General features: G+C 40.9%; 1 protein-coding gene across 2 annotated transcripts in view; it reads right to left on the bottom strand.

Moving 5' to 3' along the window:
• Window positions 1-3,167: 3,167 nt before the first annotated feature.
• The window catches only part of lamb1b (laminin, beta 1b), a 69,931-nt gene continuing 61,204 nt past the window's right edge, over window positions 3,168-11,894 (bottom strand). For both annotated transcript variants that reach the window (XM_061983642.2, XM_061983644.2), the window contains exons 29-33: window positions 7,596-7,803; window positions 7,333-7,474; window positions 7,087-7,263; window positions 3,836-3,995; window positions 3,168-3,767 (exon numbers count right to left, since the gene is read on the bottom strand). In XM_061983642.2, coding sequence (XP_061839626.1) covers window positions 3,631-3,767; window positions 3,836-3,995; window positions 7,087-7,263; window positions 7,333-7,474; window positions 7,596-7,803 — 824 coding nt within the window. In that variant the 3' untranslated portion in view covers window positions 3,168-3,630. The remainder of the gene's footprint in view (window positions 3,768-3,835; window positions 3,996-7,086; window positions 7,264-7,332; window positions 7,475-7,595; window positions 7,804-11,894) is intronic.

Here is an 11,894-nt window from a genome sequence, read left to right as displayed (position 1 = left end):
TTAGACCTACATTTCATAAATTGACAACCCCCAGCAAAAATCAACAGGAAGTTTGCTATTCCCCCTTCAAAACAACATTTTTGTAAAAACCGGTCACCTTTCTTCAAACATTATCTCCTCTGAGCGCGCTTGTTGTTTCGGCTTCAAACTAACACAGGAGAGAGATTGAACCCTTCTGATTAAAAGTTGGCGAAAGAGTTTTGATACCTGCTCCGGTTTTGATTTTATGACCCTTCAAATAACCGCTGCGCTGATGCTGCTGTTTTTTCAAGATGGCTGCTTAAAAGCACTTAGACCTACATTTCATAAATTGACAACCCCCAGCAAAAATCAACAGGAAGTTTGCTATTCCCCCTTCAAAACAACATTTTTGTAAAAACCGGTCACCTTTCTTCAAACATTATCTCCTCTGAGCGCGTTTGTTGTTTCGGCTTCAAACTAACACAGGAGAGAGATTGAACCCTTCTGATTAAAAGTTGGCGAAAGAGTTTTGATACCTGCTCCGGTTTTGATTTTATGACCCTTCAAATAACCGCTGCGCTGATGCTGCTGTTTTTTCAAGATGGCTGCTTAAAAGCACTTAGACCTACATTTCATAAATTGACAACCCCCAGCAAAAATCAACAGGAAGTTTGCTATTCCCCCTTCAAAACAACATTTTTGTAAAAACCGGTCACCTTTCTTCAAACATTATCTCCTCTGAGCGCGCTTGTTGTTTCGGCTTCAAACTAACACAGGAGAGAGATTGAACCCTTCTGATTAAAAGTTGGCGAAAGAGTTTTGATACCTGCTCCGGTTTTGATTTTATGACCCTTCAAATAACCGCTGCGCTGATGCTGCTGTTTTTTCAAGATGGCTGCTTAAAAGCACTTAGACCTACATTTCATAAATTGACAACCCCCAGCAAAAATCAACAGGAAGTTTGCTATTCCCCCTTCAAAACAACATTTTTGTAAAAACCGGTCACCTTTCTTCAAACATTATCTCCTCTGAGCGCGTTTGTTGTTTCGGCTTCAAACTAACACAGGAGAGAGATTGAACCCTTCTGATTAAAAGTTGGCGAAAGAGTTTTGATACCTGCTCCGGTTTTGATTTTATGACCCTTCAAATAACCGCTGCGCTGATGCTGCTGTTTTTTCAAGATGGCTGCTTAAAAGCACTTAGACCTACATTTCATAAATTGACAACCCCCAGCAAAAATCAACAGGAAGTTTGCTATTCCCCCTTCAAAACAACATTTTTGTAAAAACCGGTCACCTTTCTTCAAACATTATCTCCTCTGAGCGCGCTTGTTGTTTCGGCTTCAAACTAACACAGGAGAGAGATTGAACCCTTCTGATTAAAAGTTGGCGAAAGAGTTTTGATACCTGCTCCGGTTTTGATTTTATGACCCTTCAAATAACCGCTGCGCTGATGCTGCTGTTTTTTCAAGATGGCTGCTTAAAAGCACTTAGACCTACATTTCATAAATTGACAACCCCCAGCAAAAATCAACAGGAAGTTTGCTATTCCCCCTTCAAAACAACATTTTTGTAAAAACCGGTCACCTTTCTTCAAACATTATCTCCTCTGAGCGCGTTTGTTGTTTCGGCTTCAAACTAACACAGGAGAGAGATTGAACCCTTCTGATTAAAAGTTGGCGAAAGAGTTTTGATACCTGCTCCGGTTTTGATTTTATGACCCTTCAAATAACCGCTGCGCTGATGCTGCTGCGCTGCTGTTTTTTCAAGATGGCTGCTTAAAAGCAGGAAGCACCAGCGTGCCCACACAATGCAGACAAGGTAGGTACACTACACAAAAGTATTGGGACTCTTCAAAAGTCTAAGTATTGGGAGACTTAGGACAAAAACTGGACAAAAGTATTGGGACACTTACGACTAACACTGGACAAAAGTATTGGGACACTAAGGACTAACAATGGACAAAAGTATTGGGGCACTTACACTAGACAAAAGTATTATGGCCCCTTATGACGAAAACTGGACAAAAGTATAGGGACACTTGGGACTAAAACTTGACAAAAGTATTGGGACACTTGCGACTACCACTGGACACAAGTATTGGGACGCTTATACTGGACAAAAGTATTGGGACACTTGGGACTACCACTGGACAAAAGTATTGGGACACTTACGACTACAACTGGACAAAAGTATTGGGACACTTAGGACTACAACTTGACAAAAGTATTGGGACACTTCGGACTACCACTGTACAAAAGTATTGGGACACTTACGACTAAAACTGGACACAAGTATTGGGACAGTTAGGACGAAAACTGGCCAAAAGTATTGGGACACTTGGGACTACCACTGGACAAAAGTATTGGGACACTTACGACTACAACTGGACAAAAGTATTGGGACACTTACGACTACAACTGGACAAAAGTATTGGGACACTTAGGACTACCACTGAACAAAAGTATTGGGACACTTAGGACTACCACTGAACAAAAGTATTGGGACACTTCGGACTAATAGTAGACAAAGGTATTGGGACACTTACACTGGACAAAAGTATTGGGACACTTACACTGGACAAAAGTATTGGGACACTTACACTGGACAAAAGTATTGGGACACTTACACTGGACAAAAGTATTGGGACACTTAGGACTACAACTTGACAAAAGTATTGGGACATTAAGGACTAAAACTGGACAAAAGTTTTGGGACACTTAGGACTAAAACTGGACAAAAGTATTGTGACGCTTAGGATTAAAACTTCACAAAATTATTGGGACACTTAGGACTAGCACCTGCCAAATACGCGGGCCCGACCAATGCTGCTTGCAGCTTTAATTATTATTGAAGTCACAAAGTGCATTATTTTTTTTAACAGGCCTCAAAACAGCAGCTTGGAATTTGGGACATTCTCTCCCTGAGAGAGCATGAGGAGGTTGAGGTGGGCAGGGTTGGGGGAGTGGTGGGGTGTATATTGTAGCGTCCCGGAAGAGTTAGTGCTGCAAGGGGTTCTGGGTATTTGTTCTGTTGTGTTTTATGTTGCGTTACGGTGCGGATGTTCTCCCGAAATGTGTTTGTCATTCTTGTTTGGTGTGGGTTCACAGTGTGGCGCATATTTGTAACAGTGTTAAAGTTGTTTATACGGCCACCCTCAGTGTGACCTGTATGGCTGTTGACCAAGTATGCATGCATTCACTTGTGTGTGTGAAAAACCGTAGATATTATGTGACTGGGCCGGCACGCAAAGGCAGTGCCTTTAAGGTTTATTGGCGCTCTGTACTTCTCCCTACGTCCGTGTACACAGCGGCGTTTTAAAAAGTCATCCATTTGACTTTTTGAAACCGATACCGATAATTTTGAAACCGATACCGATAATTTCAGATTTTACATGTTAAAGCATTTATTGATAATATCGGTAGTCCGATATTATCGGCCATCTCTACATGAAACACAATATTCATGTGTACAGTTAATAGTAGTTTAATGTATTTATACTGCACATTTTTCTCTATTCAGTCGTATTTAGGAAAAACTGACACTTTGGCTTTCTGTCAGCGAGGTCTGTTTGGTTTCCTTCACAACGCCCATGATTCCAAGCAGTGAACTTGATTGACAGTGTGGAAGTCTTGATGGCGGCCAAGGCTGCCTGGCGGGTGTTGGCGCCTCACAAGCAGGTGCTGTACAGCGTCACCTTGGAGCTGATCTCCTCCATGATGCGGCGGGCCGTCTCCTCCAGCTCGGCCAGCTCGGCAGCTTTGGCCTCCAGGACGCTCTGGTTGTTGTCGTAAGAACTCTCCAGTTCTGAAACATTTCATCAATCTTGTCTTTTAAGGTCCTAAAAGGCCACTGAAAAGCAAGCAAATGTTTACCTCGTAGTCTCTGCAGTTTACTGCTGCTCTGAGCCAGGAGCTCTTTGGCTTCTTGCTGAAGCTCATCTGCTCGTTTCCTCGCTTGTAGCACGGACTCCCCTTTGTCCTCCATCAGGTCCTCCACCTCTTCTAGTTTGTCTTTTACCTCTGTCGCAAACTCCTTCGCACACAAAATAAGCCTTGTTCACAACTAGGGTTGTCCCCATACCAATATTTTGGTACCAATACCAAAATGTATTTAGATACTTTTCTAAATAGAGGGGACCTACTCAGTGGCCCTGTGGTTAGAGTGTCCGCCCTGAGATGGGTAGGTTGTGAGTTCAAACCCCGGCCGAGTCATACCAAAGACTATAAAAGCCTCTCTGCTTGGCACTCAGCATCAAAGGTTGGAATTGGGGGTTAAATCACCAAAAAATTATTCCCGGACGCGGCCACCGCTGCTCCCCACTGCTCCCCTCACCTCCCAGGGGGTGATCAAGGGTGATGGGTCAAATGCAGAAAATAATTTCGCCACACCTAGTGTGTGTGTGTGTGTGTGTGTGTGTGTGATAATCATTAGTACTTTACTTTAACCAAAAAAAATAGAATTTTTGGCTTTATTTTAACAAAAAACTCTTAGTGTACATGAAACTTATGTTTATTATTGCAATTTAGTCCTTAAATAAAATAGTGAACATACTAGACAACTTGTCTTTTAGTAGTAAGTATACAAACAATACATTAAACATGAAACATATGTTTATTATTTTAATTTAGTCCTTAAATAAAATAGTGAACAAACTAGACAACTTGTCTTTTAGTAGTAAGTAAACAAACAAAGACTCCTAATTACGGTAGTCTATGCAGTAACATATTGTGTCATTTATACACCTATTATTTTGTACACATTTTGAGGGACAAACTGTAAAAAATGATTATTAATCTACTTGTTCATTTACTGTTAATATCTGCTTATTTTCTGTTTCAACATGTTCTATCTACACTTCTGTTAAAATGTAATCACTTATTCTTCTCTTCTTTGATACTTTATATTAGTTTTGGATGATACCACAAATTTGGATATCGATCTGATACCAAGTAGTTACAGGATCATACATTGGTCGTAATTTAAGTGTCCAAGGACGTATTTCCTGACTTTATAAACATATGATTTTTTTTTTTAAAAAGATTTAGTGATGCTAAAAAATATCGATGTATACGCTCTTGTACTTGGTATCATTACAGTGGATGTCAGGTGTAGATCCACCCATGGCGTTTGTTTACATTGTGACGCCGGTGAGTTACGGTGTGTAGTGAAGCATGTTTAGCTATTCCTCGTCGTCCAGTGATAATGCTACTTGTAAGAAACATACTTTATTTGTCGCCATGGAGACAAGGATTAGTGATTTAGAAGACGCTAAAACACTGCCGTTAACCATGTCTTAAAGCACATACCTGCCAACTACTCCGGTTTTCCCGTAATTAGTACGGTTTTCATCAACCTATTCCGGGTTACGGTTGCAGTGATAAAAAATACGGTTTTTCATTAATTTAAAAAATAATTTTTTTTTTTTAAAGTTTTATTCACGAAATCGCGTAACAACAATGACAATCGACACTGCTTCCCGTAACTTCCTATCGAGCCATTCCGAATGCCATGCGCGAGGCTATTTATAGCACCGCTGCCAAGCACGAGGCACCAGTTGCCATTGTTTCCAAACGATTGAATCAGCCGGAGAAAAATCGCAAACGAGTCTTAAACCGAAAAGAAAACTGCAGTCATTCCGTGAAGAATATTCAAAAGCCTATCCGGGAATAATTATCCGTTCCAAAAAGGGTGAAAACTACGCGAATTGCACCTTGTGCAGACAAGATTTTTCGATCGGACACGGAAGAATTAGCGATGTAAAAGACCACGTTGGGACAAAAAAACACAAGTCTAATTGTAGTTCCATGCTAATGATGCTATTGAATTACATTTTAATGAAGTAAACTTATCATAAAGTTACCATATCATTTTTGCAGTATGATCAATCTGATAGAATAAATTTGGATTTTAGCCACAAAAAGGTAATGACACCAATGTTATCTATTGGAGTTGTTTAGTACTGTTATACTGTTAAAAGTGTTTATACTATTTATGCTTTCAAGTCCAAGTTGAAGAAATCTTGTTAAATGTTGACAGCATAACTACCAAAATACAGAAGTATGTCCTTAATATTTTTGCAGTGCTATTTCTGTTGAAAAGTTCAAATGATTACATTAGAGATGTGATGTGCCACTTTTCAAGTGTCTGATGGCTTAAATTAATTTTCATTAATTTTTCATATTTTGAATTCTTTTGAAAGGCTTACAAAAAAACTACATTTGAATTGTAATTCCATGCTATTGACAGGACTATTAATTTTAATGAAGTTAGCTTACCATGTTTACAGTATGATAATTGTGATAGAAATGTGAATTTTAGGCACAGAATATTTTTTACAATTGAACAAGGCAGTAGATTATACAAGCTTGGACAGAAAGTTAATAATGACACCAATGGAATTGTTTAGTACTGTTTTACCATTTGTTTACTGTAAAAAGTGTTTATACTGTTTATACTTTCAATTAACAAATTGAAGTCTTGTGAAAGGTTGACAGGATAACTGGCATTAACTGTCAAAAATAATTTCAAACTATTGAAGTTAGCTTACAGAATAAACATGTCAATCAACCCATATGATTTTTGCTGTAATATTTTTGTTTTGAAAAGTCACTGTGACTGATAGAAAAGTGATGGTTTTAGCAACATTTTAACCTGTCTGAATGCTAATAATCATTTTGCGTCGGCCTGAACCCCCCACCAGGACTTTGTCCTGTACCTACCGGTGCCTGCGGCCCCTGGACCCTGGCTACTAGGTTTTTCTGATTTCAAAAGTTGGCATGTATGAAAGCACCTCTTCCCGAGGGTGTTTCAGTGTTATAACTTCACCTTTATCTTTAGTTTTTAAGCCAAAATGCGTCCGTTCTCCCTTTTCTGTCTACACACTGTGTCTGCTTGTAAGTACTCTGTGTGTGTGCGCTGCCGAACATGCTCCTCTGCTTGGAAAACCAGCAATGTCATGACGCGCCGTCATGTCCGTAAAAAAAAAAAGGGGGAGCGGGGACTGGTACTTTTTAGATGCAGTATGTACCGAATACGATTCATTAGTATCGTGGTACTATACGAGGTGTATCGTACAACCCTATTCACAACAAAAGACGTGTTACGTTGTGTGTTTGTGTGCGACCTGCTCAGCCTCCTCTGCGTTGGTCTTGGCCCGCTCGCTGACCCAGTCGGCCGTCTCCGCCATGCTGTTGACCTCCAGCTCGTTCTGTCGCAGCAGGCCCACTTCCAGCTCCAGCTTGAGTAGTCGGTTGTTCGTGTCGCCGAGCCTTTGTTCCGACGCCGCCGTCTCAGACCTCACCTGACACACACACACACACACGTGCGTGGTCGGTACTCGAAACACCACCGCAGGCTGCAACAAACTCACGGAAAGCAGCAGGTCCAAAGTTCCATTTGTGTTATTCTGAGCAAGCTGGATGGCGTCCATGGCGGCGCTCTGAGCATGCTCCGTCTCATTCAGGGCCGAGTTGACCATGTCCGAAGCCTCCTTCAGGTCGGACGCCTTCTTACTGGAATGGACCAACAAGTCTGAATATGCAACCATGACTTGGCCCTAGTGTGTGAATGTGGTCTATCTGTGAGGTGGCAACTTGTCCACCCAAATGCAGCTTGGAGGCTCCCCCATCTTACCTGGCAACCTCAGCCTGCCTCAGCAGGTTTTCCGCAATGTGGATGTCTGCGGCGCTCTCGCTGAGGATCGACTCCACGCTGGTTAGAGCGGCCACCTTCTCCTTGATTTCCCTCGTTAGCTCCTGCAGCTTCTCCGTCGACGTCGGCATCTCCAGGGCTAACACCTCATTGGCCACCGCCTCAATCACTGACACGTTGGCCCTGTCGTCTGGAATATTGAGCGCCAACATTGGTTAGAGAGGGCTTGTTTGGCTGGGAACTACCAAAAGTGTACAGCTCCACTAATGGACATTGGAGTGTTTCTTTCAAAGGCAAAATTAAAGTATTGCTAGAAACATAATTTTATATGGGACTTTATTGTATTATATGTATAGTACATGTTCCAAAAAGAAAAAAGCATAAAACAGCACCAGAATTAGAGATATTACAAGTCAAAATGATGAAGCTTAGTGTTACACTCATGACTTGGTGTAACTAAACATTACCCTATAACAGGGGTCGGCAACCCGCGGCTCCGGAGCCGCATGCGGCTCTTTGATCACCAGTGTTGGGTTAGTTACTGAAAACCAGTAACTAGTTACAGTTACTAGTTACTTTATTTCAAAAGTAACTCAGTTACTAACTCAGTTACTTACACCAAAAAGTAATGCGTTACTGTGAAAAGTAACTATTTAGTTACTTATTTTTTTCCCTTTTTTTTTAAGGCTCCCATTAATGCCCTTTTAGCCTTCATGTCAGTACTGTTATTGCACTGGAGAATAATACAATCTGTTGATCAACTTGACATGCATTTGCATCACTGAACTCTGCTAAGCAATGTGCTCTACTTACAACACACAAAGACAAAGATATGTTTCAAAGGGCCAATTTATTTCAGGCCAGAACAAATTGACAAAACTATTTTAAATAGCTGCAACATAATGGCACTTTAACTTTAACTTTAAGTAGATAGGATCTTTGATCCAAGACACAACTTACATTGAACTAAAATGTTATTTTCTTTGTGCTCGACAAAAGAAAAGTATTGAGAATGTCTCCATGTTAAAAAAAACTCGACTTCTGGCTTTGCCATGATGTCTTGTTAGTTGTTATGAGAGTCGCGTATGTGTGTGTGTGTGTGTGTGTGTGGCCCTTTAAGATATGACAGCGTGTGAGGTGAGTGACGTCAGTGAGTGAGTGAGTGGGCGAGAGAGGTGAGCGAGCGGCGACAGTGAGTGCGTGCAGGTGCTCTAGCTTGGTGGATGGCTGCGTCCAATAAAGTCACAAAGTTGCAACAAACCGCCCGTCTCGTCATTCACCCTCAGCTGTAAAGACCCACTGCCGGGTAAAGTGAAGGTTGTTAGCCCCGAAGACGTACATAGGCCCTGGAGGAACGTCTCCCTTGCGCTCCTCAACTGCGGTATGGTAGTCTCCCCCGCCCCCACCCACACAAAGCACGCCTTTTCTTTTCCACCGCTGCAATAAAACACACTCAGATCTTGTGTTTCTATCCGATACTACATGAAAAATAACGTAAAATAACGCAGTAACGCATCATGTAGTAACGGTAACTTAGTTACTGAATATAAAAAATAACGCGTTAGATTACTAGTTACCGCCGAAACTAACGGTGTTACAGTAACGCGTTACTTTGTAACGCGTTAGTCCCAACACTGTTGATCACTCTGATGCGGCTCAGCAGCTTACTTGCTGAACCCCCCAATTTTCCCGTGAGGCTTCCGGATTTCAGTGCCTCTCGCAGAAAACTCCCGGGATTATTATTCACCGATTTTCACCCTTACGGCTATAATAAGGGCGTGCCATGATGGTACAACATTTGGCGCCCTCTACAATCTGTATTAACAGCGTGCCGGCCCAACACTTGTTAAACAATATACATCTTCTGCTTGCACACGTACGTGACAGCAAGAATACTTGGTCAACAGCCACACAGGTTACACTGACGGTGACCATATAAAACAACTTTAACACTCTTACTAATAATGCGCCACACTTTGAACCAAAACCAAACAAGAATGACAAACACATTTCGGGAGAACATCTGCACCTTAACACAACATAAACACAACAGAACAAACACCCAGAATCCCATGCAGCCCTAACTCTTATGGGCAGGGCCGGCCCGTGGCATAGGCCGTATAGGCAAATGCTAAGGGCGCCGTCCATCAGGGGGCGCCACGCCAGTGCCACAAATGTTGGAGAAAAAAAAAAAAAAAGTTGGTACTATTATTTCTAAATACAAAAAATAATCCCACGTTAATTAAAATGCAAAGTAAAGCCTATATAATAGAAATATTATTTGTTACAACATTACGCCCCCCCCCCCGCACGGTGCGCCCCCTCCCTTCCCGTATCATGACTCTTTTTGGACGTCACCACATCAAAAAATCAACACAAGATGTCAAAACGGCCAAAACTGTCAGGTGCCCAGGGAAGAAAAAAGAGAAAAGAAGAGGAGGAGAAACGAGAAAAAGACAGAGGTAGCAGGTAGGTAACGTTAGCCTACATGCAATTATTTGTCTGTTACAGAATGTGATAGTAACCTGGCTTTTTAGCATTAAGCTAATGTTACATGATTCGGCAATTGCTAATCAATAAATAGCTAGTTCTGTTTTAACGTCGGGTTAATATTGTGGAGGGGGCTAAATTGTTATGGAAAATAATAATGTACCTCAGGGACATTTGTATTAGATCTTTTAAGCAGGTGTTTTTTGTTTACATTGTTATTGCCTTCTGGTTAGCTAATGTTTGCCCTGCAGGTAATAGTCACTTTTCCACCCCTTTATATATTAGGTATAGTTGTAAGCCTAGTTGTTAAAGTGCACATCATTAATGTTAATTAAGCAATATGTATGTATAAAATATTGTATTTCATATATTCATTTTTTATTTTTGCATTCATTTATTTATTCATTTTTTTTTTTATCTTGTTAACTATTCTGATTGTTAATTTGCTTTCTTTAAGTAAAAAAAAGGTCAAAGACAAAGCTATCCGGTTTCTTGTGAGTATATACACTTCACTGCCGATGTGGGGGGGCGCCACCTAAAATCTTGCCTAGGGCGCCAGATTGGTTAGGGCCGGGCCTGCTTATGGGCGACATTATACACCCCTGATACCACCAAACCCCGCCCCCACCCCCCACCCCCCTCTCTCTGTGCGTCGGTTGAGGTGGGGGGGGGGGGGGGTGTATAATGTATCCCGGAAGAGTTAGGGCTGCATGGGATTCTGGGTATTTGTCCTGTTGTGTCTATGTTGTGTTACGGTGCAGATGTTCTCCCGAAATGTGTTTGTCATTCTTGTTTGGCGCATTATTAGTAAGAGTGTTAAAGTTTTTTTTTTTTTATACCGCCACCGTCAGTGTGACCTGTGTGGTTGTTGACCAAGTATGCCTAGCTGTCACCTACGTGAGCAAGCGGAAGCCCCATACAACGTGTGGCTGATCAGGCACGCTGGTTGTAGTGGGTCTTATATGCTGTACCATGACGCTGACAAGTGCCATTCATTTAAATCCCGCGTGCCGCACCAGCTTTCAAATTCCATATAAAGGTGTGGGCAGCGTGTCTGTGACCCTTGGTTTATACATAACACAAAGCAAAAAGAAAACTTTGTATGCAGTGTTGTTTGATTTAAAATTTCAAAAAAATTTTGCGGCTCCCATTGTTTTCTTTAATTTGTGAAACTGGTCAAAATGGCTCTTTGACTGGTAAAGGTTGCCGACCCCTGCCCTATAAGATGAAGGCAATTGCATTTTATTGATATTTGACATTTATTCAACGTTTATAAATGAATATTTAAATATACTAAATGTAAAAAAGGGAATAAATATTCAAAATAAGATCATTAAATGAAGTCTAGTTTGGTTACGCCATCATGAGCGCAACACAAGGTTGTAAAAGTTTCAACTACAATTCTAAATAAGATGTCAAAAGCAAACTGAAATCAAATACACACAGCTTAAAGATTGATCAATACCTATTTAAATTTAGTAAAACATAAATATGATGATTTATCAAAATATAAAAGAAATATACCCGAACAGAACGCTCATGATGGTTACACCAAAAAATAACGCTATGAATCGCGTTTTTTCCAAGTTTTTGGGGCATTTTTATGCTATTTCCAAGCATCTCCTTTTTATTATCGTTGATTTTAAATGGTCAAACTAATGCATATTATTATGCACGCCTTAGTAAACCAAAGAAAAGTCATATTTATTTTGATTGTTACATTTTGAAGTACATTTGTGCATGTGGGTGCGAATGTACCCATTACTAGAGCTGTACACATAAGCAATTTTC

This window comes from Nerophis lumbriciformis, linkage group LG25 (assembly GCF_033978685.3).
Source record: "Nerophis lumbriciformis linkage group LG25, RoL_Nlum_v2.1, whole genome shotgun sequence".
NCBI classification, from domain to species: domain Eukaryota; kingdom Metazoa; phylum Chordata; class Actinopteri; order Syngnathiformes; family Syngnathidae; genus Nerophis; species Nerophis lumbriciformis.
This window is presented reverse-complemented; position numbering and strand designations above follow the sequence as displayed.